This window comes from Pungitius pungitius, chromosome 19, assembly GCF_949316345.1.
Source record: "Pungitius pungitius chromosome 19, fPunPun2.1, whole genome shotgun sequence".
Taxonomy (NCBI): Eukaryota; Metazoa; Chordata; class Actinopteri; order Perciformes; family Gasterosteidae; genus Pungitius; species Pungitius pungitius.
The window spans coordinates 8,360,113-8,386,488 of NC_084918.1; the positions used below are offsets into that span (position 1 = coordinate 8,360,113).

At 46.0% G+C, this 26,376-nt stretch overlaps 3 protein-coding genes across 3 annotated transcripts; 1 reads left to right on the forward strand and 2 right to left on the reverse strand.

Annotated features, from left to right (window-relative positions):
• Positions 1-344: 344 nt before the first annotated feature.
• si:ch211-217a12.1 (alanine aminotransferase 2-like) lies at positions 345-6,521 on the forward strand. The gene is made up of 11 exons (XM_037455547.2): positions 345-613; positions 3,011-3,100; positions 3,213-3,321; positions 3,481-3,614; positions 4,064-4,307; positions 4,393-4,472; positions 4,755-4,891; positions 4,986-5,160; positions 5,493-5,648; positions 5,738-5,850; positions 6,089-6,521. The coding sequence occupies exons 1-11, from the start codon at positions 467-469 to the stop codon at positions 6,177-6,179; spliced, it is 1,476 nt and encodes a 491-aa protein (XP_037311444.2). The 5' UTR covers positions 345-466; the 3' UTR covers positions 6,180-6,521.
• Positions 6,522-6,548: 27 nt separating this feature from the next.
• pdia4 (protein disulfide isomerase family A, member 4) lies at positions 6,549-11,006 on the reverse strand. The gene is made up of 10 exons (XM_037455546.2): positions 10,736-11,006; positions 10,134-10,323; positions 9,812-10,017; positions 9,552-9,690; positions 9,206-9,411; positions 8,960-9,118; positions 8,712-8,863; positions 8,437-8,593; positions 7,511-7,744; positions 6,549-7,122 (listed from the first exon to the last, which is right to left on the reverse strand). The coding sequence occupies exons 1-10, from the start codon at positions 10,809-10,811 to the stop codon at positions 6,707-6,709; spliced, it is 1,935 nt and encodes a 644-aa protein (XP_037311443.1). The 5' UTR covers positions 10,812-11,006; the 3' UTR covers positions 6,549-6,706.
• A 249-nt stretch (positions 11,007-11,255) lies between these two features.
• LOC119198413 (polycystin-1-like protein 1) lies at positions 11,256-26,360 on the reverse strand. Its single transcript, XM_062559055.1, has 46 exons — positions 26,167-26,360; positions 25,881-26,062; positions 25,586-25,789; positions 25,152-25,315; positions 24,965-25,072; positions 24,756-24,818; positions 24,295-24,519; positions 23,795-23,866; positions 23,538-23,717; positions 23,368-23,445; positions 22,974-23,116; positions 22,499-22,619; positions 22,259-22,391; positions 21,864-22,056; positions 21,709-21,765; positions 21,289-21,618; positions 20,827-21,192; positions 20,563-20,714; positions 20,337-20,437; positions 19,960-20,158; positions 19,734-19,817; positions 19,333-19,540; positions 19,116-19,222; positions 18,899-18,998; positions 18,684-18,812; positions 18,410-18,583; positions 18,141-18,330; positions 17,897-17,991; positions 17,750-17,801; positions 17,317-17,644; positions 17,125-17,209; positions 16,797-16,982; positions 16,599-16,717; positions 16,399-16,509; positions 16,210-16,315; positions 15,989-16,054; positions 15,415-15,491; positions 15,066-15,294; positions 14,495-14,599; positions 14,017-14,157; positions 13,658-13,777; positions 13,012-13,224; positions 12,753-12,914; positions 12,290-12,451; positions 12,116-12,183; positions 11,256-11,976 (listed from the first exon to the last, which is right to left on the reverse strand). The coding sequence occupies exons 1-46, from the start codon at positions 26,278-26,280 to the stop codon at positions 11,637-11,639; spliced, it is 6,942 nt and encodes a 2,313-aa protein (XP_062415039.1). The 5' UTR covers positions 26,281-26,360; the 3' UTR covers positions 11,256-11,636.
• Positions 26,361-26,376: the final 16 nt, after the last annotated feature.

The following is a 26,376-nucleotide window of genomic DNA, read 5'->3' on the forward strand; positions in this document are numbered from 1 at the left end:
CTGCCACTTTAGCTGCTGCCAAGTATGAATAACAAGCAACGTGGGGAGTGTTGAACTCAGGAGTGGTTTTGTATTGTTGTGTTGGTACTTTTGTAACTACCAAGTACCAACTTCTTGATAATCCAAAGCAGACACTCCGCAATTATTAACTTGCTCTGTCTATTTATTTATTTGCTCCTTTGATGCTCTTACTCCACTCAAGCGTGTCACTGTTATTCCTAAAAGTTGTCTCCGTTGTTTTTACTTTTCTCCGACGTCATGTAAACGCATCAGTTGAAGTCAGTCAAGAAACGGCAGCCAACCAGGGCGTGGGGGGGCGTGGCGCCCGGCAGACGGCGTGAGCGCGATTAGAGCCGCCACTGACTGACTGACGCGCGAGCGGCTTTTGGAGAGCAAGTGAACGCATTTGTACACTTCAAGCTTTTTCAGAGGTCGGCGAAGACGAAGCCCGCGTGTCCAAACGAACATGTCACAGCACGCGGCGAACGGGCTGGCGAGCCGGGTGAAGGTGCTCACTGTGGACAACATGAACCCCAACGTGAAGCGGGTGGAGTACGCGGTCCGCGGGGCCATAGTCCAACGGGCTCTGCAGATAGAGAAGGAGCTCAAAGAGGTAAAGCCAAGTTGATCCAAGTTGGGAAAAGCTGTTTTAGCGGTTGTAGGTCACATGACATAGGTGTTCCTACACGAAGTGGATGTTTTAATGGGGTTATTATCTGTATTCACAAAGCTAGAAGTTGATATATTTTCGGCACTTCCAAATCGTTTTTTTATTTTTTTACTTTTTAATTTTGTTAAATAAAATTGCAGCTGCTAAATATTGTATTTGCACACACCAGCAACAGTTGACAGGGAACATGTTATTTAACTGATTCCTCATAATATGCTAATCAATTATGCTGGCCCTGGAAAAGATTTTGCTGACTGGGTTCAGCAGACAGACACTATAGTTCCTCATTTAAAAAAAGTCTCTACGTGTCAGCATTGCTGTTACTCGTATTACATTTCATAACCTTTCATATAAAAGGTTACACAAGTCTTTGAAGAGGAGCGTAACGTAATCCTCTCTGTAGTTATGTTCTCCTCACGGGACACGTGATGGTCCTCATGCGCCTCCCCAGAGTTTCACTACTGCTGCGGCCTGAGGTGACCTGGCAGGATGTGTAGATGGTGGATGGTAATTATGTAAGACGAGAGGGTACATTCTCTATCCTCTTTTGTCTATCTGGTTTTCCCACCTCCCTCCTCCTCCTCCTCCTCCTCCCCGCCTTGGGAGAGAGAGTCCATTTGACGAAGCTGCAGCTGTGAGGCCCCGGCAGCGTCACTGGCCTTTTAACAAGCGGCCCGAGTTCCACAGGAAAGTGTTCGGGTTCTTGGTAATCCACTTGTTTTTTTACTCCTCTTGTAAGAGGAGCCCCCCCCCCCCCTTACCTCGCAACACTCCCCAAAACAAACTTTTTGCCAGGAATAACTGGAATCCTTTGCTGCAGCGCCATGAAGTGTTTCCCTACACAGGTTTATTTTAGACGGGTCCAATTCAAAGTCCAGGAGGGCTAAGGTTGCGAGATCAAACACGTACACGAGTTAAGACCAAAACTGTGAAACAATCTGAAATCTAAAATACAGGATATTTCAGAGGAGTCAGGAGGGTTTGCATCTCTGGGTTCGCTTCCTGTCAGATATGTGACTGGAGCACTTTTAGTGATTGCTCAGCAGATTTTATGCAAGTGTGTGCATGCCATGACACTTACAAATTCTTAACGCTTTTTCCGGCTTGCATTGAAAAGCAAAAGATCCGCGTAAGAACGAGGTTTTATTACATCACAGAAAATGTCACATCCACCACTTATATCATTAGTAAGATGCAAAACTAGGTCGGGCTCCATTCAGCTGGGTGATCTAAAAGGTTCCTTGGCCCGGCTCGCTGGCGTAATCAGTGCCTGGCGCTGAGTGAGCAGGAGGACGGAGCGCGCCCCCCTCCCCACCTCCTCCACCCCCCCCAGAGAACAGCGGCCTCTTTGTGGCTGGGGAACAAGACGGGGAGTCAAAAAGGGAACGTGCCACATCCTCTTACCTAGATCTCAGACGGACTTCTATCGGGCAGAATCTTGCAGGCCCTGTTCTTTCACGCACAAGGTCACATGACTGATAACGTGGACTCAACCGAAAGGACAAACCCTTGAAGGCCTTTCCCCTGGTATTTGGATAAGAAACATTTTATCGCATGGTAGTTTGCTGTCACAACCGCTGAGCCGCAATAAAGTGTATTTCATTCCACTTCTGTTCAGGATGGGAAGTGCTACGCAGGAGGTATGAGCCTAAATGTAGGTTCCCGTCCCGATAAACAGCCTGACCTTCTGATTCAATGAAATGTATAGATGCCTGCTGAGCGCAGATTCCAAAATGTATTAAATCACTTGGTGCAAACGGTTTGGAAGAGGAGAGGAATGTAATGAAATAGACTTAGATTAGATTTAAGCCAGCGCAAAGACCCCAATTAACCCTCGTGTCTCTGGAAGACGTCGGCCTGTGATGGACTGGTTGAAGCTCTTTTTATTCATTTCCCTCTGTCTCTTTACGCCATGTGAGGTTACAGCAGCACGGGGACGCTTATTGAATCTTATCTGCATCGTGGCGGCGGGTGTAATTCCGCTGATAAAGGCTTCTATCTGAAACAAGTTGCTTTCTTTTGCCCATTGTACATAAGAAGGCCCTTTTTATCGGTGGGCATCTCTTGGTGCTTGCTGCTGCCGTGGATCTGTTGTGTGATTTAATATTCTGAGCTGAGTGCGCTGCTACTTTCCACAATGTCCTGATTGTGACGTATTGCCCAGATGTCGGAAGAATGTCCGAGTCCTGCAGGCAATATCAATGAATCACGTTGACAGTATGAGGTTATTATTATTATTATGAGGCTAGTGTTGTAAACCAGCTGTGTCAAAATAATTAAATCCAGTCTTGTTCTGTGGTGCGTAATCTCTCGCCTTGGCTCTGTCTCCGTCTCCCGAAGGGAGTCAAGAAACCTTTCAATGAGGTCATCAAGGCCAACATCGGGGACGCCCACGCCATGGGCCAGAAGCCGATCACATTTCTCAGACAGGTAGGAAAACTACAGCTTTGACTGTGTGTGTTTAACAACCCTTGTTCTTGCACGTTTTCATACAAGCAAAGCTCCAGGGTGCCCTGTGAGACACGTGTCCTCCTCTCCTCAGGTCTTGGCCCTGTGCGCTTACCCTGAGCTCCTGCAGGACGACAAGTTCCCGGAGGACGCCAAGCAGAGAGCGCGGCGTATCCTCGGGGCCTGCGGAGGCCACAGTATAGGTCAGACAACTCCCGCCTCCTCCACCAACCACATTCACACATCCGTCGGCTCAATAGCAAGCTATCCGAACAATATTTAAACAGAGGAGCAGCCGATCGATGTGGCGCCCCCCCGCCCCCCCCGTCTGATTCAAAGTTCATATTTCCGCGTGTCCCAAGGGGCCTACAGTTCGAGCCAGGGCATCGAGTGCATCCGGCAGGACGTGGCGCGCTACATAGAGAAGAGAGACGGCGGGATCCCCTCCAACCCCGACAACATCTACCTCGCCACCGGAGCCAGCGACGCCATCGTGGTACGGGCTCCGCTTCGCTATCGTCTCTGCGCCACGCTGCCGACACCCTGCGGGCTTTCAATCTGTCCTTTTATTCACCTCGTTTATTATATACTCCACTGTACTTTGCTCATCGCGAACTCTGCTGCGCCCATATATCTTAGTCACCGTCGGAACAGAAGCTGATTCAGGTTTGTAAAACTAAAACAGGTGCCTGTGTGTTCGATCCTGGAAACGCCTACAATAACAGGAACTGACACCCAAGTGGTCTGGTGTACTCTGACACGTGTTTGTACACCTGGGGCTCAACTAGAGCTATGAAATGAAGACAGAGTCAATATGGGTGTGGTTCAAGCAAGGAGGCCGTCCCAACTGGACACAGTCTAAACACGGTGTATAATCGATTCTTCTATTATATCCTCTTTAAATTAATTGGGTTTTTTCTCACTGGTTCATTATCCTAATCCCAGACCATGCTGAAGATGCTGGTGTGCGGCGAGGGCCGTGACCGCACAGGAGTGATGATCTCCATCCCCCAGTACCCGCTGTACTCGGCGGCGCTGGCCGACCTGGCCGCCGTGCAGATCAACTACTACCTGGACGAGGACAAGTGCTGGAGTCTGGACACGGCGGAGCTCAGGAGGGCCGTCAACGCGGCCAGGCAGCACTGCAATCCGCGCGTCCTCTGCATCATCAACCCAGGAAACCCCACCGGTACGTCCGCCCGATGGGGCTTTCTGTGCGCCAGTCACTGGTATTTATAGCGTGTGTGTGAGATCAATCTCTGGTTGTCTGACAGGTCAGGTCCAGAGCAGACAGTGCATTGAAGATGTGATCCGATTCGCTAAAGAGGAGCGTCTCTTCCTCATGGCCGATGAAGTAATTCACCACAACACCTCCTCAATTATGAAGTTCCCCCCACACCACGACCTTATCCTTTTAGGTTGAAAGAGTAAAGACCAATATGAATGCATTTGTCATCCTTGACAAAACATTTAGTAAAATCAATGACTTAATGAAAAGGGTGACTTCCTTGCTTAATCCTAACATGTATGGAATTTAGATCCAGTATCTAGTTTTCTATGAGCTCAGTGATCCTTTGTCTGTCAACCCTTGTACTGCACATTTCAGTATAAATGGGGTGTTTTTCCCCTCTTGCAGGTCTACCAGGACAATGTGTATGCAGAGGGCTGTAAGTTCCACTCCTTCAAAAGGGTGTTGTTTGAGATGGGACCAGAGTACTCCACCACAGTGGAGATGGCCTCCTTTCACTCCACCTCCAAATGCTACATGGGAGAGTGAGTTGCAAGACGCGTGTTTGCACACACTTTATTATTGATATTTTAAAAGATCCCTGTAGTTATTACCTCTACAAACCAATACTTTTGTCAGGTGTGGATTCCGTGGGGGCTACATGGAGGTGATCAACATGGACCCCGAGGTGAAGGCTCAACTCACCAAAATGGTGTCGGTGCGCCTGTGCCCCCCGGTTCCTGGACAAGCTCTCCTGGACCTGGTGGTGAACCCCCCGCAGCCCGATGAGCCCTCCTACCTCCAGTTTATGAAGGTCTGAGGAACACCTCCCACACATCCGTGTACTGGTCTGAGTGAACCCCTTAAACACCGCAGCAAGTCCTCCGCGCCCAGAGAGCCTTTTTTTATGACGTACTCTACTATGACATATTATACCGTGGTTTTCTCAACTATTGCAAAAATACATATATTTACAATTACGGCTGTAATATACACCACATTGAAGTGGATGTGATTAGTGAAAGCCAGATTATTCTCATATTCAGGATGGATTTATTAAGGCATATATATCAGTCAGGGATGGAAACCTTCACAGATTGCCGGTTTGTTATGAAGGACCAGAGTTTTCTCTTGTTTCTCTTTCAGGAGCGGGCGGCGGTTTTGGCAACTTTAGCAGAGAAGGCTGGGCTGACGGAGCAAATCTTCAACGCAGTACCTGGAATCACCTGTAACCCCGTGCAGGGGGCCATGTACACCTTCCCCCGAATCGCTCTACCGCAGAGGGCCATCGACAAGGCCACGGTCTGCTCTGCACACTCGCCATACGTCACTAATGAGCCTCGTTCTGGTCTCATGTGGACGTCTTGAAACGTGTGTGTCTCCATGTTTAGGAGGAAGGCCTCGCCCCAGACATGTTTTATTGCATGAGGCTGCTGGAGGAGGAGGGCATCTGCCTGGTGCCAGGTAGTGGCTTTGGTCAGAGAGAGGGAACCTTCCACTTCAGGTTTGTACCATCTACTCCTTAATTCAATAATGGAAAAAAAGGATCCTACTGCAAGCAGTGGGACCATTTATTATTTTATGGCTTTTCCTGTGCTATAGGTAGTACAAATAAGTTGATCTCCAAAGACTATATTTCATATCCTTCCATGTCTGCTTTGAACTTCCAATGCATGGTTATTGTATTACTAAATTAAGGTCATGATGGTGTAATTTGCTACACATCGGCCTTTTGCTTTCAGGATGACCATCCTACCTCCCACTGACAAGCTGAAGATCGTGCTGCAAAAGATCCGGGATTTCCACGTGCGCTTTACACAAGAGTTCTCATAACCATCAGGAGAACCAGCATCAAGTGCCTTTGACACAGAAGCAAGAAGTCTTATGTTGCCTTGACTGCATTCAGTCAGGATCAGATTTAGTATTGCATTAGTAAAGAATGTGATTAATGTGTAGGTATAGATGTAAAATGCATTTGCACTTAAAGTTTCCCGGCCAGATTCTGAATGCACAAGTGTGTGTGTGTGTGTGTAGTATTGTGTTATGGCTCAAGAATTCAGCCAGATCAGCTGCAAGTACAAGTTGTTCAGTGATTGTTGGGGCAAAGTGAGATTTGGAGGCCTGTATAATATGTAAAACCAATATTTACATTGTAAATAAACAAATTTGTATGGATCAGTGACAAGCTTCTGTGGCCCATCATTGTTTTATTGAAAAAAAAAATGGAAACGTCCCATAGTACTTACATGCTTTTAGAACAAACAAACTTAAAAAGGATGATTGGTCATTGCAATTATAACAGCAACTCAGTAACTTCCCGCCCCACGTTTAATAGTTCTTAGCTAATCATCGCGAGACACTCAAAGTTCGTCTCTCTTCTGTGATAGCTTGGTGCTGTGCTTCTCCAAGAACTTGCTGAAGCCCTCTACTGTTCTGTCTCCACCTTCAAATTTGATGGGGTTCTGCTTGTCGTTGCTCGGCGCCAAGTAGATCGTAGGGAAGCCTCCAGTCGCGTAGCGCTCGTTCGGCACGTCGTTGGCGGTGGCGTCCATCTTGGCAATCACCAGGTTCTTCTCCCCCTTATACTTCTTGCCCAAAGCCAAATAGTCAGGCTCCAGTTTCTTACAGTGGCCACACCAGGGAGCATAAAACTCAATGAGGACGTCCTTCTCTTTATCCATGACAATCTCATCGAAGGTCTTTCCCACCACAACCTTCACTGGTCCTTTGTTGTTCTTTGGCACCGGCGCAGACTTGATGATGGGGTCCAGCTTTCCTATGAACATGACATTCAAAATGTAGAGTCAGTAACTTCCAGTGTTTAATCACCACTAATAAATAATGCAGATAAGCAAAAAAATATTGCAATTGTAAACAACTTCCAAAAAAAGGAAACTATGCTGTCCATCAGGACTAAGACTTCCCGTCAGGCTCATCAACAGAGCCCACGTCACCCCCCCGACAGACGCACTTTCTTAGCGTACTAAACCATAGCATATGTTGTCCATTATTGTACTGTCATCCGTCATGCACCAACCCTCAAGTCAAATTCAATGCATGTCTGACATGATGGCAATAAACGTTTCCTGAAAAAACCTGAAGAAAAACTGAATGCATCCCAAACAGTCAATGATTACATTAAAAATTCAGACCACAAAACAGACCTTTTTTGAAAGCCTTAACGAATTCCCTCAGCACGTCGGCATCAAACTCCTCCGGCTCCATCGCAAACTTTTTGCCCCCATCTGCCAGAATTCCCACATTAACGTCCTCTCCACTGTCGCTCAGGCCGAGGCCCTTCAGCTCATCGGCGTAGTCTTCCTCATCGCCAATGGCAAATGTGTATTCTGGGAAATCCTTGGCCACCTCAAGCACCTTGGACCTCCAGAACTGTGTAGCTAAAAATTAAATAAAGTAGTATTACTATATATTGTGAAGAAAAAAACGGCCCAGTCGTACGTCACAAAACATTGTATTAGTATGTTAAAAGGTCAGCGTACCGTAGGTTGAAATGTCAAAGTAAGTAAACTAAAATGACAAAATAGACCCATAGAAAAGGTCTTAGTTATAAAAGGTCATAGGGTGGAACACACACCAAAATATTTTGATATAATTTATAAAAAATGATTAGTGTAGACATACTATATATTGTAGCAGGCTAGAATTTTTTTTAAATAAAGCACTATACAATATATCAAAAGGCCAAAGTCATAATATAGTAAGTCAATAGAAAGAAGTCCTGATATGTCATAGTGTCGCACATTATAAAACTACTTTTGTAGCTGTCTTGTCAGTAGTTTTTCATCGTAATTAATGAGGAAAAATGAATCCCAAATAATGATAAATGTCAAAGAAATATCAAAGGTAAAACAAAAATATTGTCAAAAGTAGGAAATACCAGTATTTAAAAAAATGGCATAAAAAGTAAAAATGTTATGTCATAGTATATCAATACAAACTTTAGCATAAAGCCATATTGTACAAATTAAAATATCTAAGGTTTAAGACTTCATAATTGAAGAAAATTAAATAATTGAAATAGATACATTTTCGCCATTAAGTAGAACATTTTCCCTTTTAGATATCAGACCTTTCTTGTAGTCAAAGCTGAAGTCCACTCCATAGTACACAACCACTAGGGGTCGTTTGGTGTAGCGCTTGGCATCATTGCTCGGTTTCCTGTGGCCCACCAGAGGGATTGCATGTTTTTTGAAGAACTCCTGCACTTCTGACACAGGCGTAGAGTCCTATGACCCCCCCCAAAAAACAAAAATAATAATCAGTGAACGGGTCAAGACTTCAAAAGTACATTTGTAACAAATCAGGCTAAAAATCAGGATAAAAAATAAAGACCCTAAAAAGTACCTTTACTGCAAGAGTGTGAGACGCTGGCTCGTACTTTGAGGCGAACCGTTCGGGCTGAACCAAGACAATCTGACCCGGCGACGCTTTGAGCAGTTTGGCCACCTCGGAGCTGAAGGTGTGAAGGAAGGTGAAGTCTTCCCTCAGCGCATTAGCTGCCAAAAAAGAAGGCAAAGAAAAACAGCAGCCGGGTCACGCGCACGCACGGCAAACGTTAACCACGTTGCACACACACCACCCGGGCCACTTACAAGCTTCGGTGTAGAGCGCGTAGGCGGCGTCCTCGTCGCTGGAGAACACGCCGACTATGACGGCGTCGTCGCCGTCCTTGATTAGCTCCTGCACTTGTTTCACCGCCTGGACCTGCTTGGAGGGAGGCCCTGCCTGTACGGCCATGTAGTCAACGATGCCTAGAGAGAGGATCAAAAGTGATGAACACAAACAACAAGTAAAATGTATTCGTATACAAAAAGGGAGGTCAGGTAGCGTTGGCCTACCGCGGTGCTCTCTGGGTCCGTTGTACTCAAACACTTTGCCCTTCCTGAAGATCTTGATGGAGGGAAAGCCCGTAACTTCAAAGCGGGAGGCGAGCTCGTTCTCCACGGTGGCGTCCACCTTGGCCAGCGGAATGGGAGGCGAGCGCAGGCTCAACTCCTTGGCTGCCTTCTCGTACTCCGGAGCCAAACTCTTACAGTGTCCGCACCTGAGGAAAGGAGATGCACAACAGCCAAATCATCAACATGGGTTTTATTCTGAAGTCTCCACCGCGACTGTCAACTGTGTCCCTTTTCTCGCCCCAAAGGAAGTGCCATTAACAGCGCAAACTAGACACTCCGCACTGACCATGGAGCGTAGAACTCCACCAGGATGATGTCAGCGTTGTTAACCGTTTCGTCAAAGTTGTCCTTGGTGAGCACCAGTGTCGCCTCAGGAGGGGGCTTCCAGTCTGGCTGAGCCACCTCTTTCACTCGGTCCACGATAGCTGCAGAAAATGTATATTTAAAAAGAGAAAAAAAGAAAACACATTAAAAAAAAGACATCAATAAAAAAGGGGTCCAGATGGTTTGAAAGGGTCGGCGATGAGGATTCATAGATGTTCCTACCCTTCTCTGTTCTCGCGCCGTCGTAATCCACAGGCTGCCCGTTTTTAATGATCTTGATGGTGGGGTACCCAGTCACTTCGAACCTGCCCGCTACCTCCTTGGCTACCGTTGCATCCACCTTGGCAACAGGTATGGGCGGGTCATTCTCCTTAAGAGTTTGGGCAATTTTTTCATACTCCGGAGCAAACTGTTTACAGTGGCCACACCTGAAAAGAAAGGACACCAAAAATAAAAATAGGAAAAGTTAAGCGGGGATATGGAAAGTAAGCCGCACGTTGTGACGTCCATGTGAATACGAGAAGGTCCAGGAGGACAGACGCACCATGGGGCATAAAACTCCACCAGCACCGTGTCTTTGTCTGCCATGAAAGCGTCGTAGTTGCTGTCGGTGAAGATCAGCACCCCGTTCTCTTCTTTCACCTCCGTGCTTCCATCATCTCCCTGCTCCTCTTCCTCCTCATACTCATCGTCACTGTCTTCTTCCTCAGCATCCTTCTTGTCCTCTTTAACATCTTAATCATAACGAATGGGAGCAAGTGGAGGAATAGTTTTAGCTTTAGTTTGAACACAAACACGCAGCAAACGATGAACGCATGTTTCCCGTTTGCAAAAGAGGTTGACTGCACACAAACCACGTGACGCCACAGCAGAGGCGCTAACGTTACTTAGGATTGCGAACACTCACATTGGTGCACGTGGAGGTTCTGATGACGTTAACGTCAGCTCACCTGTGCCGTTAGCTTCGCCGCTAACAGCGCTGGCAGATTAGCCAATCAGTAACTTAGCTGCCTTAGCTAGTTCGCGTCACAATAACGGGCAGGAAACACACAGAAAAAACGGTATCGCTGAATAACTCGCCGGGTTCTAGTTACACGTAAGGTTGTAAATAATAATAATAAATTAACAAAAACTTCCCCAACTTACCTTCTTCACATCGGCTGAGAGTTGCAAAATGCGCGACGCCGAGCAACACCAGCAGCAGCAGGGCAACCTTCTTCATTGTGTTAATGTGACGCGGCCCGTTAACAGCCAAGCGCTAAATACTTGAGCTAACACCGCTGATGAATATCATCAAAGCTCTATGGGCTTAATGGGCGCGCTGTCCGGATCAATACTGACGTATATGGCTGTAAAAGGCAGCGGCTTGCGGTTTCATACAAACTAATCACTGCCGGAACCAGGTTCCCCACCTCCCCTGTCTGCAACTTGTCTGACTTGCCACGCCGTGATTGGTCCTCCTCCTCGGCTGTCCCCCAATCAGGAATCGCCACTCAATTGCATGTTGGGGGAATCCTATTGGATGCGCGTATCGATCGTTTCCTTAGGCACGTCTTGGAACGCGTCCATGCGGACACGGGGGTAAAGAGACTACCACTTTATAACGTGTGCTATATTGAATGATAGTTTGAGGGAAACTTTGAGTAACGACACATTTTCACCTCGTAGGATGCACAAACTTGTGCAACTTAAATGTGACTTTAATCATTAATATGGATTGACAGGTTCAGTTAAAGGATCTCTTTATGTGATGTACAACTCAATGATAACATATCTGTCAGCTCTTATCATGGGCAAAGCATAGCTGGAATACATGTATTATTACATTTACATCAACTACACTCAATTATAAAGTAACAAATAGTGATACCGTTTTTGCATCAATGACATTAGGTAGGTTCAGGTAATATTATCATCTGCTAATTAAAGCGGTGAATAACAACGATTGGCACACAGTAAAAAATATTATACATATATAATATATGTATTATTATATTAAGAAATACTTTTTTCAATCGCTTGCTGTGCCCCATCCACAACTGTTCTCTCAATAAGAAGCCTCCTGTTTACCTGGCTCTACACTCCCAGGCTCCTGGTGGACTAGAACCTCTACCACCATCTCTGCATATGTGGCCTGTGTTTGTATCAAGCAGCTCCTTTCATTTGTTTTGGTCCCTTTGTTAACTCGCTTCTCCGGAACATCTTTTGCCCAAGCGCTGATGCATGATGTTGACTCTGAGGTGGAGGGGTAGTTTTGTGCCTCTAAATATGCATGAAGCCCTCTGGCCTTTGGGTTTTCTTTGGCCATGGTTTCAGATCCTAGTGAAGCATGCCGTTCCACAGCATCGTCTGAGGAGGAATGCTCTCCCCTCTGTTCAAGCTTGGACCTGGTAAAGTAATGTCACACAGGAAAAACATCAGCCATCTTTCTTGAAAATGTACATATTTCCAGTTAACTGTGATTTATGATATTCAAATGTTGCGTAAGAAAGGGGCATAACCTAAGTAGACCATTACTGTTATTACCTGAGCAGGTGAGATGCTGCCAAGGCCTCTCCATGGCCAATGACAGCTGTGTTACCACTCAGATACTCCTGTTTAAAATAATGTATAGTATGTGAGAGCAACTTCGTACAGTATATGGGTGCATACACTGCATGTATGTGTGTCTTTTTTTCACGATCTTTGTGTCTGGCTCACCTGTGCGTCCAAGTTGGAGGCCTCTTGTGGGATGACGGGACTGTCCTCCTCCCTGGGGTGCTGGGCTTTAGAGGGCAGAGTGCGGTGCAGACTGTCTGAGAAGGCATCCAGTCTGAACAGTAGTTCATCTACTAAGCTTTCAAACTCTTCAAAGTAGTAAGTCTGAAAAAAAGAGGGCATGGTTGATGTTAACTTGACAAATATGATCAGGTGGTGCAATATGTAATATTTAAGATAGGATAAGAGGCTACAGGACTTACAGGAAATGTTTCTTTTTTGAAAATGATACATAGGTAAAGCATTTTCTCAATAAAAGTAATTGAGTTCGATAATTGTGATGAAATTGCACTTTCTTGTTTCTTGTTCTTCTGAGTTTGTATCCTTATGGTTCATCAGCTAAATGACATGTAATGTAATCTAATGTAACAGTTAACGTGACACTTTTTTCAAGTTTTTCTCCCACCTTCCCTTCCAGAGGATTTTCCTGCCATGCGTGTCTACGCTTCCCAACAAGATCAAAGGCCGCGTGTCTGATGTAGTCGGCGAATTCCGCTACGGTGAAGACATTCCCCCAGTTTGTCCATCTTTTGGCTCTTCTGACCAATGAGAACACCAAACCCATCACCTACGAGAAAGACAGATGGCTGGTCATCACTGACAGATTTCTACATCTTCCACTTGCAATCATTACCAAAGGAAAAAACTAAAAGTTATATATTTACCACTGCTCTCCACACAAGAGAGGAAAGACAGAGAACTCCACCATAAAGGACATGACTACCCGAGAGACCAAGGCCCCGTGGGGCCCCGAAGCCCCCGCAGCAACAGAGCAGGGTCCGGAGGGAGCGCGGAAGTGAGCTGAAGGCCCAGTGTCTGTGTACCAACAGGAGACTCCCAACGCAGGACAGCGCCACCATCAGGATAAGACCCGCAATCTAGAACGGAAGATTGGGACCTTCTTTTTTTGTCTTTTCAGAGTTTAGTGGGCTTGCATCCTGACCGTTTTGTGAGAAATACCCATGTAAACAAGTTGAAGAGGGTGGAAATTTAGGAATGAGATGCACACAAATTGCCTAAATAATTTCTGGTCATTTTTCCAGTCCAACTGGACAGGAGTGCAACATATTAATAGGACTCTCGTTATGTTATCCCTGTCAAAAGAAGGATGTCATATTCTAGTACACATTAAGGCAAAATGTGGACTACCATGTGACGGTTTTATTATAGTTCCCTACAAACAGCATTCTATCTGATGACACAGTTGTACATATTTTCAAGTCGGTGACCTCTCAGCCATCGTTTAAAAAACACATTGCCAATTGGAATGAACACCTTTCCTAACGGGTGGGAATTCAACAATGAGTGTACCGTCGGCCAGAGAAGGCTGGAGGGCGAGCAGGGGAGGAGCGTCCCAGAGGATGTGGAGGTCACAGTCACAGCCTTCGTGGTGAGGAGAAGGAGCGTAATGCCACGCAGAGTACGAATGTCCTGCAGAGACAAAGAACTTCTTGATCATCGCTGTTATTTTTTTAAACCCTCATTATAATCTCTACAGGGACTTCTCTATCTGTAATTGTAATTTATCACATTTAATTTATATTAACTACTCAGAATTATCTCTTTAAACACAAGGTTATTTTTATTTTCCTGTAATGAAGTGGAGCAGGGTAGGCGGTGAACTGCTTTCTTAACACTAAATATTTCTTTTCCTTGTCTCTTTGTCTCACTTGTTCCACGGTAGCCAGGAGGGTGACGTCAACGTGTCCCCTGTAGTTGTGTCTCTGCAGCAGCTCCACAACCTCCAAGAGAATGATCGAGCGATAGATGCAATAAACATAGTGCAGGGAGGAAACTGTCAGCAAACTGACCTGAAAAAAGAGACGGAAAGAAAGTGAGGCGTAAAAGTATAATCGTGTACATTTTACACCGATGTGTGCTTTGACCGCCAAACTTCACAGGTATGTTGGTTTAAGAGCCACAGGTCACTTTACCCTTCAAGCTCGGTCATTGTGATCTTGTTTGCACTGGTTTTGGGGCCGAGTCCGTGTGTATGTGTGTGCCTGTGCAGCTTTGAGCTGTGAGCCTATAAGTCTTAATATTTTGTGTTATTATTGTGTCGATAGTTGCAGTTTGTGTGTGTGTGTGTGTGTATGTGTGTGTGTGTGTGTGTGTGTGTGTGTGGTTATGCATACGTGGAAGACTCACCTCCAGACAGTTAAAAGGTGTCCTCCAGTATCTCATCAGGCCTTGCTGCCCTATTGCGTACACGTGATCCCAGAATTGCAGCAGGGAGAAGACAAGGAAGAGGAGCTGGAGAGGAGGGAAAAAACACATGAGGAACCCCAAAAGCCAGGTTTGGTATCTTCCTTGCAAACATTTTGCTTCATATGTGGAAATTTGCATTACATCCTGGCAGGAATCCACAAATGAAATGCCCTGATTAAAAAACAAAAAACATCAGAAAATAATGATGGGCAGTCTTGGTCTTGGCTGTTAGCATCAATTAGCGGTGATCACTAAAATTTTGTATTGTTGGTTGTTCATGTTCATTATTAGATTAGATCGATGATAAACATCGTTAATCTAATGTTATTAGTATTAGTATTATTCAGTATATCGTTGTGTTGTGTTTTTCCTTTGAAAAACTACTCGATTAACAATAGTTTTGATTTGTATCCATAGACTCAGCTCCTTTAGCTGTTTAGCGTCTTCATGATGGTTTTGAAGACGAGTATTTTTCACGGAAGAAAAGTCATTTTCGCATTTTTTTTTTTACCTGGCACACCATGACAACATAGTCCCACGCAGCCGGAGTGTGATGCACTCTAACTGACTGGATATCAACAGAGGGCAGCAGAACACCGGTGGGGTTCTGCTCAGAGAGCACCGTCACACTGGTGAACAAGTTGGGCGCCGGGCTAAACAAGGTGAAGTGGACAGAGACAGACTGTCTGCAAAGCCAGCCCTCTGAATGCAGGAGCCTCAGTTTGGACGCAGCATCCGACCTGCAGCGGAGAAGACGACAACTGAATGGTGATGGTGACGATATCAAAGAAAATCCAGTCAGAGGAGATCGTATTAGGAAAAACTTGAATGATCATTTGTGCTGCGGGGCCGTTTCTTACTTTGTGTGGCCTAAGCCAACAGTGGTACTTGGTCCCAAGTAGCAGTCCAAGTGACCACGTGTCCTTGGAGGGCTTGCCTTAGGAAAAGAAATCATAAATCAAATAAAACACTTCTAGTAACACAATGGTTGCTTTAAGAAATATACAGTCAATAAATAATTCATCTCTAAATATAATGAATTCTAAATCTTGAAAGATGTTAAAAATAATCACTGGACTACAAGAGTATATTTAGGAGAAACTGCACTCTACAGTGGGAGTTGGTATAGTAAAAATCTGTCTTAAATTAGATTAGATTAGACAAATTAGTTGCTTGACAGTATTGCACTGGATGACTGAAGAAATATATGTTTGCTTTATAGATTTTATATTGTTTAGGTTTTATGGAAAACTATTAACTATTTTCTCAATGGGTGCCAAATCTCATTATTGTCCCCCTTTAACATATTTTCTGCTTATCCAAAAGAAAATCATCACTAAACTAACTAAAATATGAGCACATGAATTGTTTTGTGAACTTAAATAATATCAGTAGTAGCAATATTGTAACCGCTTGTCTCCTCTTGTTACCTACCTGGCCATGAAATGAGTTGGACATCTCTGTCTTCCTCAGGATCGGCTCTCCAATCAACATGTGTGACTGTTGGTGAATATTCGGTGCAGTTTAATTATGATGAATTTGAGATGGATCAAAATTTTCCTCAAAAGTACATTTCTTCAGTGGGTTTTAGCGACCTGCATGTACTGTGATACTTCCATGGAGTAGTGAGTGACAGCAGAACCTTTGTGGCTTACCTCGGTCCTGGTGGATGCATTCTTGTACAGTAAACCAAGGAGACGGCCCTGTGCCCACTTCCACCAGTGCTCAGGCTTTTGTATGGACATAAATGCATCATCGCCACTGTTGCAAGATGAAGTGAGATGTTTGAGTGTGTCAGACCGCAACAAGTACAAAGAAACAGACAGCATGTGTGTGCATGTTACCTTATAAACCATTTCTTTACAGCTTTATTGAGGTGGGAATGATCAGTGGATGAGGTCCCATAACTTATGCACAGCATCAGGAGAAGCATGCAGCCACAGAGTGACACCTCCCTGGATGGAAAGAAAAGAGGAGCTCATTCCTTTCACAGCTTGGATTCTTATACCCACAAACACACACACACACATACGCGTGTGCATACCTGAGAGTATTATGGAGAAGTGTCTCCCTTCTCTTCTTGCCACAGGTTTTCCTCAGCTCTGCCGCAGTCGGCGGGCGCACTCGACGGAGGTAGCGGGCTCGCCGACGATCTCCAAGCAGCTGATTGATCAGAGTAAGGAACTGCGTGTTTTAATAGAAGCGAGTAGATGGGAAACGGATAGAGCGGTCTGGTCACCACCTTCTCCAGGTACGAGCATCTCTCTTGTGGAAAGGCAGGTGCGCCGACCTGCTCTGCTGGTTGCTGAGCGCCGTTGCAGTTCCACAAATTTGCAGTGTTCTTTTCAATATCTCTGACACTGGAGAAGCCGTGAAGGTCGGATCTTTTCCTGTGCCAAAAGGAAACGGCCACTGCTGCTGTAATAATCTGCGGAAGGAAAGTAACATGGTTTTATGTGCAAAGGAAAAAGTACTTACGAGTTAATTGCATTTTTTTCCCATTTCATTCTACTTTTTTATTTTATTTTTTGTGAAATATAGTTTAAAAGAGTTTACTGGAATTGCTTTACCACAGCTGGTTGGATGAAAAAGATGCAAAACATCAGGGAGAAGAAAAGAGAGTGTATCCAAAGCAGAACCTTGCTGCTGTTGAACCTGACTCACAAAAAGGCAAAAACATACATCAACTTCACTCAGAGACAAACACCTATAATGTGTACACTTCATAAGTTAATTATCGAATGCCGTCACAGATATTCTACCTCAGTCCAAGCACTGCAGAAAGCACGAGGCAGAAGAGGGACAACAGCAGACAAAGGCTCCAGGCCACATAATGAGACCACTGAGGTAGCGGCGTCGATGCGCTCCCTTCCAGACTGTGTTCTGCAGGCCACACTGCCTGCCGATGGCAGTCTTCCTCGTAGCCGCAGTCCGACAAAAGCTTCCCTTGATGTTCCTCGTCCTTCTGAAAGGCAAGTCTTGCATCCCCGGAACTGGACAAAAGAGCCCTCTGGGATCCAGGAAACCTGCTGTTTCCACTTAAAATATCCAACTCTTTTCCTCGGAGTGCTCCATCAAGATTTCTCCTCTCTGTAATCAGCAACACATTTTGAAGCGATGGTCTTGTGTCGTTCTTAACTCCAACAGAGTCCTCCTTTCTTGGGACTACATCGGATTGGATTACAGGTTTATTACCTGTGCTTTTATTTTCCAGAATGGTGGTGGACGCTGGCAGCAATTCTGTGCCCTTCAAACACAAGGAGAATGGTCAGATGGGCATGAAACATGCGAGAATAAAACGAGAAAAGAGAAAACAAGGAAAGGAGAAAAAAAAGGTGTAACCTGGTATTTGTTCGTCCAGGTTTCCTGAGCCCACTGCTGAAGACTGTTCCAATACAGCTGGGGCTCGAATATACTGTCATGTAACAAAAGGGCATCTGTGAGGAGACAAGAAAAGAGCTTACAGAAAAAATAAGTAGGCGTAGGCTTCAGAGGATGAGTTATTGCATACTGTTGGGGGAAAAAGAAGAAGATGGAAATTTTGAAAAAAATCCATGTTCACGTTTAACTCCATCTAAGCACAAACCTCCAGGAGGGTCCTTTTCCGTCCGTCGACCCTTCGTGTGCTGGACCACCGGCCCCATCGGCTTGAGCTTGCGCAGCCGGAACAGGAAAGATGTCAAAGCTGCCGCGGGCAACGCTGCCACCACACTCAACACTCCCGTCGCCAGAGAAACGGCCGACAGGTCCACAAGGCCCAGCTCAAACGGCAACTGCTGTGATCAGAAACACCAGCGTTATGGGGAAGGCGCTTCGGATGGGTCATCCTGCACCAGGAGTCGTACTTTAACCCACCCGATCGTTCATCTTTGATAGGATTGCGGCGTTGACGCACGCGTATCCCGACAGCAGCAGGAGGCTCACGACGAGTCTCTGAGTGCGTGTGAACGGGTTGGGCTGGGGGCAGCTGTACAGAGACATCCAGATGTGGTAGTCGGCCAAGTAGTCCGATAGCTTGAGACAGAACATCTGCGAGTATACAGGGGGAAATCAAGGCAACATGGGAGAAAAGATTAAAAAGAGGGTTTTCCTCTAACCCAGCGTTCATACGTGTGCCTGAATGCACTACCTTCGAAAAGCTTATTCCATGAGTGCCAACTCTGAGCATTTTATCCACCCGGCCATCATCTTTGTTCACAGCCAACCAGCACTGACCCACAAAGAACCAAGCTCGTCCTTTCACACGCGCACTTCCCACCTGTATGGAAAGTAGACCCCAAAAAGAGAACGTCCTCATGCTGAAGAAATGACACCTGTTACAAGCACTCAAAAGGTGGAATTTACCTCGTATACTTCCACTTGTTTTAGGTACCAATTTGGGGAGGGTCCAGAGTTGTCATGCCAGATGTGAACCCCCCACACTGGACCCAAGTTGTCTGACGTGCTGTGGCGTCCAAGACAGAGAACACACTGAAGTGTTAATAAATGAGCAAAGCAAACATTAAGCTATACAGTATGGTACGGATATTGCAGAACATTGTTTGAATGATATTTGGATTACCTTAATATGAAGGTGTCTTGAGAGTTCCTCCTGAACAGATTGCATCCTGGGACTTGTAGTTCTCTTGTCTGGGAGCACCCATCTTTACCATGGAGCACTATGTAAACCTGATAACGATGTGGAGACGGTTTCCCAAACACATTAGTTCAGGTAACGATCTTTTAGTCTAAGCAATACGTTGAAGCGTAAGCAACGTGACACTTGCTGCTGAGCTCACCTTTGCACTGAGGCGGGCTGCAGAGCGAGGACCAGTGTGGATCGTCACAGCATAGAGGTATGGGTCACATGGAGAGTTGTCAGAAAGAAAGTGTGCTCTCCGATTTGCCTCAGAGCCAACGTCAGCTCTCTGACACATCAGCAACCCCGGGATGTACAGGCATAGGCAGAGCAGCAGCACACCCAGCACTGTCAGATCCCTGGACACACTAAGGCGACAGAGAGGGAGAGAGGCAACTGCAGCAAATGTCTACTTTGGACATTTTTTCACGTTGCATTATTGTTCTATATGTGTGCAACTGGACGATCCAACGGTCCAACTTCCAAGGTGCAAATTTCTGCCAAAAAATGTTGTTTTCTCTAGTTAAATACATCATCCAACTCTGAGGAGGGTTAAATCACCTGAGGAACGGGTCCAGGTCGGTTGTGTCGTGGCTGCTCGCGATTGGCTGCTGCATCACGGTCAGCGGCCTCAACTGGTGACAGCTGAGACACAGCGCACACACCAACGAGCAAGCACTGATTCACTTGTGTTAACTCGAATACCTCAGCGGGAAAGGTCTAAATACGTTACCACACACACACACACACACACACACACACACACACACTTCAAACCCTGCCTTACCTGCAGTTGACTGCAGCAGCCATGTCGGCTTGTTGTGTCCCGCAGCCGTCGGGAGTCCAGGCCCCCTGGTGGCCGTCCCAGGACAAACACAGGCTGCTGTCCGCTGTGACACCGTAACTCACCTGTTCATTTAGGTGCTTGTGTCTGGGTTTTTTCCCAAAATTGGCATTCAGCAGGGCCAGGTGACCGATCCCTGCACCTAGAAATTATAGCATTTTGGTGATGCATTTTGTGTGTTTTCTTGTTTTGTTATGTGGGCCCCATCTATGAATAGCATGGCAAATTAGCTCAAGCTAGAATTCTGTTTCTGTTTACTGGGTTACTATGAAAATGAAAAGAAGCTGAAAACCGAAAGACGGAATCAAGACATTGCTTACTGCTGAGGTAGGATGGTGGCAGAGTGAAGCGTGTGGTGTTCCTCTCCCAGTAATGAATCCTGTGCAGGTGGTGTACACTGGGAGTCGGCCTCTCAAACATCCTGCCACAACAAAGACTCTTGGTTTGGTTCTGTATCAAAAGCTTTTTACCCAAGAAACCGATCAAAAGTATCACATTGCTGTACTATGTTGCTCTGAGTGAGTATAATACCTCACGCAGGTCTACCTGAAGAGCAGCATGATGGGAAACACCTTGTTGAGCGGCGGCGCGAAGACCACGCTCAGCTGGATGGCCTGATGCAAGTGCTCCTGGGTAATGTTGAAGCTGTGGTAGTTGACCCGGCTCGGCAGGAGGACGTACTCGGGAGCCGCGCTCTTCTGCAGAGTGGACGCGGTCACATGGTCAGCAACTCTCACTTAACAAAGTGCTCTACTGTGGCGATACGGTGCAAACAGAAGCGAAAGCGAGAAGAAGAGACGGTCGTCGTACGATTCTCGGTGGCTGCTGCAGCGTGACGTTCATCGGCCGAATCAGCGGGCGAACGGGGATCTTTCTCTTTGTGCTGCACTTGTAAAGACTGAGGTCGACCACCGGCCCGCTCGGCTGGAAAGCAGCCGAGGTGTAAGGACTGCGGCTGAGCTCGGTCAGCACGCCGAGCACGCACGGCCGGCGCACTCTGCCCCCTGCTTCCCCGCTGCCATGAACAAAAAGACGCTGGACCAGGGAGTCAGGCATGTGGAAGGCGGCTGAGCCACTGCTGAGGACAGCGGAGGTTTGCTTCAGCGATGTGGCGTACAAGGCGAGGAGACCAGTGCTGACGCTGTGCTCGTGGGCCTCATGGGACGAAATGTACTTCTGAAAGAAAAGGGAAAGAAATGGCGCTGAGGGATTAAAGGAGGCACAAATATGAGAAACACGCAGTTTCACAAGAACGCGTTTGTCTTCTCTCACCAGCATCAGGTCTGAAGCCGTCCGGAGAATATCCGCCACGAGCTGCAGGGCCTGCTTTGTTGAAGTTGGTGATCCTCGCTCCATGTGGACGCCGCTGGGTGAGTCCTGCATTTCATCACGTCGGCCCGGGCCGAACGCCTGTGTAATGTCGCCACTGGCGGACATCTCAGGTCTGAAGTCATTGGTGGTCAGAGCAGCTTGCAGGCAGTGTGACAGCAAGGCTACCAGGGTGTTCAGTGTCTTCTGAGAGTACCAGGCTGGAGCACTGGAAAACTGCTCTGAGACGACCTGAGTGTGGACGGTGACTCGTCTCGCACTCGCTAATGTCACCTAAACGAGATGGAAGGTTGCATGGGAAATGATTTCTTTCTTTCAGCATGTATCCAACCTTTGTCAATGAAAGTCAAACGTTTCCCCTACCTGGTTTGTAACTTGTAAAAGGTCTTTCAGGATGCAGATGTTGTCCACCAATGATGCCTGGGATCAAATAAAATGTCAGCAAAGTGTTTCTTTAGAGTTGAAATCACCAATGGGACTACATTATCCTTAAGGTTCAGTATATTCTGTGTGAGTACCTGTCCACTGCTCTCAAGCTCACACATGGTTCCGATGAGCGCGTTGCGTGTGCGTCTCTGGGCGTGTGCGTTGGCCTTAGCGTCCAGGCTGAGTCTGTTGAGGATGCCGGAGAGGAGACTGATGTAGTTACGAATCTCCACGCCGTTTCCAGTTCGCACCAGAGACGAAAGATTCCTCAGACCCGACTCTGAACTGGAGAGAAAGAAATATTACTGACACAACATTATACTGCACAAATAGTCATACAGTAAATCGTTCAGGTGTACTTTAAACCTCCTAAGGCGACACAGAACTTGATTCATGATACGCATATAGTATATACACAGAGAATCCCTCTGACAATATCCTGCAGACAACCATAATCCTGACTGTGTGATGGTACGGTGATTCTTACAGCTCCAGGTCAGGGTCACCATGGGATGAAGTGGGGGCGTCTCTGAAGAAGCTTGGTTGGACTCGGACGGTGACAAGACAAGGTTCAGAGGCCGCCCCATCCATGCTGCTTTTGATCTCCGTGGAAATAGTTACTGGAGGAACAAAAAAAATCAAATCCCTCAATGAATGAAAAGGGGAATCTCTGCCTTAGTTGTGCGATACAAAAGGTATTATTCAGTGTCTGTGCGTGCCAGTTTACCTTTGTGGTCATCATTGGGGTCTCCAGAAGGAAGGCTGAAGTAGTACTGGAAGTCTCTCCCCTCATACAGAGTCCTGGGAGGTCCATCTCCGACACGGACACTGTACTCGTACACTAAGTCCTTCAGCGCACACACATAAACGTGTGAAACTCGGCATTTGTGGAACAGTTCAAATAGATTCAAACTGCAGTAAAACGTTAGATGGATAGATTTGAGTGTCATTGTATGTTTGAATATGTAGAAATAAAGAGGTAGCCAAGAATGAGGGAACTAAAATATCAAAAGCAAAGAGGGTTAATGCAGAGTATAATGTGCCTTCATTTTCTTTCCTGTACCTGACAATAATTCTTGGAAATTGCTTGCAGACAATGGACCTTAAATTACACAGGTCTGTTAAACTATGGAAGGTTGAATAAGTAATAGAAATAGTTATGAGAGGGTCATTGTGTGTTCACTTTATGACACAGTAAATACCTCTTTCCCTGAGGTGCAGAAGATGCTGAAGTGTGTGTATAACTCCCTCCCTCTGACTGGTTGCACCTGGCACGTCACACCTTTTGGAGCTGGGTTGGTTTTTAAGAAAAGTTGAGTCTGGCCCAGAAAACTATCATGAGATTCTAAGTTGAGGAAGGGAGGAATGACATCAGCATCGACATTCATCTGTTAAATTTCCATAAACACCCTTTTAGGTTTGGACACAACAATCCAGGAAAGCAAACATCCATTGTACTTCAGGAACATTTTAACAATAACCAATTTTAATTATTGGATTTTCCTCTTAGATAAAGTAGATACAAAGTAAAATAGCACTGTAGCAAATGTGAGGAGGGTCGAGAAACGCGGCTTCTGTTATTATTGTAAAACTTACTGGCTGTGATCGCCAACATGTATCTGCTCCCAGGAATCAGACTGTATGGTCTGAAACTCAGCCAAGGGGAGGAAATGCCTGGGTTGGAAAAAGAAAGAAAGGTGTCTAAAAACTGCAAAGGGTGGCTGGTGAACAGAAACTTGTTCATATGGGTTTTTTGAATAATTTACCTGTGTAAGTGTAGGACTCAAAAAGCCCTCTGTCTACTCGGTCTCTGGGTAAATCGAGCAAAACCGACTCCCGGATCACAACGGATGGTCTGGAATGTATCAGGTTATTCCCCTCATCTTCATCGGAGGCTGGATAGTGGAATGATTCATCTGCTGGACCGTCGCTCTCCCCATCCATACCTGGGAATAACAAGCAAGCGATTAACACCCCACATCCCACAGCTGTGACTATCGACATGGGAAAAGATGCGCTTTACCTGTGGGTCTTCCTGCTGAAGCCCCTGGGTTTCCTTCCTCTGCGCTCACCAAGGGAACATCGTAATCTGAATCTGGCATAGAATCATCGTAATGCACCTTACAGTTGGGCTAACGTGAGAGGCTGAATACCTGCGCAGACTGTGTACATGTACAAATGTGTTATGAAGAGAAAAAAGACAATGGGTAGGTGTTTCCTATTTCTACAAAGTGCGTAAGGGACCGGACCATTGACGCATGTACAAGTATGTGAGAGTATTCCATAAGCACAGTACTTGAGTAAATGTACTTACCACCACTGGAAGTTTGTCAGTCTTACATAATTCTCTGTCTGGCTCCACTTTACCCTCACTAGAGGTTTGATCAGCCAGAATAACTGAACATCTTTTTTGATCATTCTCTGACCAAATGAAATAATCATTTGACTTTGTAAGAGATATTTTGTGACACTGTCAGATCTAAGAAGCTTCACAGCCAATATTTCCACTTAGTTTTTACTCACCTTGTTGTCCTCCCATGTCCTCGCTCTCCAGAACAGGAAAAGAAAACTCCCAGTCAGCAGAGGAGTCAGATTCAATTGGGAATTCACTGATAACGTCAGCCTGGCGAAAGTGGTCTGCATATTGGGCGCCACTGTTGTCAGAGGTGAGTTGCGGGTATTCAGTGGAGGAGAACAAAGGCTTTGGAGGGCCATACTCCCCCAGGAGGTGATAAAAGGACTCCTCTCCTGGATTTAAAGAGCAAAAGCTGTTAAATAATTCATAAACCATCCACTTTACTCTAACTTTGACCTTGCCCATTATATCTTGTTGATCTGTCCTATTGATGGCCATGTCTTAAATGTCTTTCCTTTGTTTGTTTTTTCATTGTGAAAAGTCTTCATAATATTTTATTATATTTTTGTACTCTTTCACTCTGTAAGTGGATTTTTATTTCAAACAGAAACAGCTGCACCGGCCTTACCTGATCCCTCTGTTTTTATGTCTACTAGATCAGAGACAGGCCAGGGCTCAGTGTCAATCACATCTGAGCAAGGAGGAAAAGAAGGAAGTGAAGTTGACATGGTTTTGTTTGATCTGTATGCACTTCTCCTTTTTACAGAGGCCAACACATGCAAAGCAGACAAAGCAGTGGCATGTATTGACACACTGTGTGGGTGTACTGTGAAGCACCTGTAGCAGGTGGATAATGGGTGGAAGTCCCAGGAGTCAGAGGGGAAATGGCAGAACCCTCCACGATGCTAGACGGAGCACTGAGATCCACTGTGTAACAAAACGGCACTAGAACAGAAAAGGATACAATTAAGGGGATGGATTTTCTTACAAAACAAAATAATGTCCAAATGCATATTTTTTTAACCTTGTATGACAGGCTTGGATGATGCATTGACCAGGTATAGGCTCCAGGTGTACTGGATGTATTTTGGAGAAACATTGCAGCCTTCACACGAGGCGCCGACAGAGAAGGACTTGTGCCAGTTCACCTGGTCTCCCTGGCACTGAGGGCAGGAAACAGACACCTTCCTGTATTGGGAAAATTCAGATACATGGTAAAACTCCCAAGGTAAACACTCAATTTCACCATAAATTAACATAACTTACTGGCAGCAGGGACGCCAGGAATTTAGCGTTATTTTACGGTATAATACCGTAAATGTTTTTTTACATATTAACGTGAATTGGATTACAGTAAATCTGCGCAAACTTACAGACAATTAACGGGAAAATACTGGCAGCAGATGCCAGTAACTTACTGTTGCACTCAGTGATTTATTTATTTATTAGAACTCTCACCCAATCACATTTGGCGTTAAGGTGAGGAAGGTCTCTGATGAAGCTGAGCGCTCTCCACTGTGGACGGTGAACGAGAACTGAAACTGGTCAAAGGCGTGTTTTAGGAAACTAGCAGGAAACGCAAGCACAGGGGATGAAGTGGGAACATGGTGGTGGAAACAGGAGCTGGTAATGGAGCTGACCGGTTTACATGTCCAGCTGAAGCTGTTAAGGAAATGACAAAGAACATTGTTGGGATTGAATGCTTATTTGAGTAATACCATACAAATGTGCGTACATTACACTGTTTCTGCACCTGACTGGGTTCATGGGGAAGTCTGGGTCGTGAGATCTCTGCCCGTCCAGGGTGACCATGGTGTCGTTCCACTTGTTGATGAAGATATTGGTGCCGCCCCGGACGAAGGCAACAGGAGGGCTCGGTACTACCTGCACTCTCACACTGTAGTTACTGTGCACCACACTCCCGCCGACCTGAACCTGCGGAGCAATGGCCATTTGAGTCTTGGTTGTGTGTGGTCAGGAGCAGAACAACAAATCCCCCCCGGTCCAGGTTTAAGGGTCGATGCGTGACGACTACTTACCCTTGCTCTGGCGGTGTACGTGTCGTAGTGCAGGAGATGGTTGGGCAGGATGAGGCTGTGTCTGTGTGTGTCTACAAGAGGCAAAGGGAAAACCTGCCCTGCAGAGTCAAACATGGTCCAAGTGTAGTTAAGGCCGCCTGAAAGGTCACAGTCAAGTTCCGTCTCAAAGGTCACTCCAAGGCGGACGACCTCGTGTTTTCGCACCTTGAA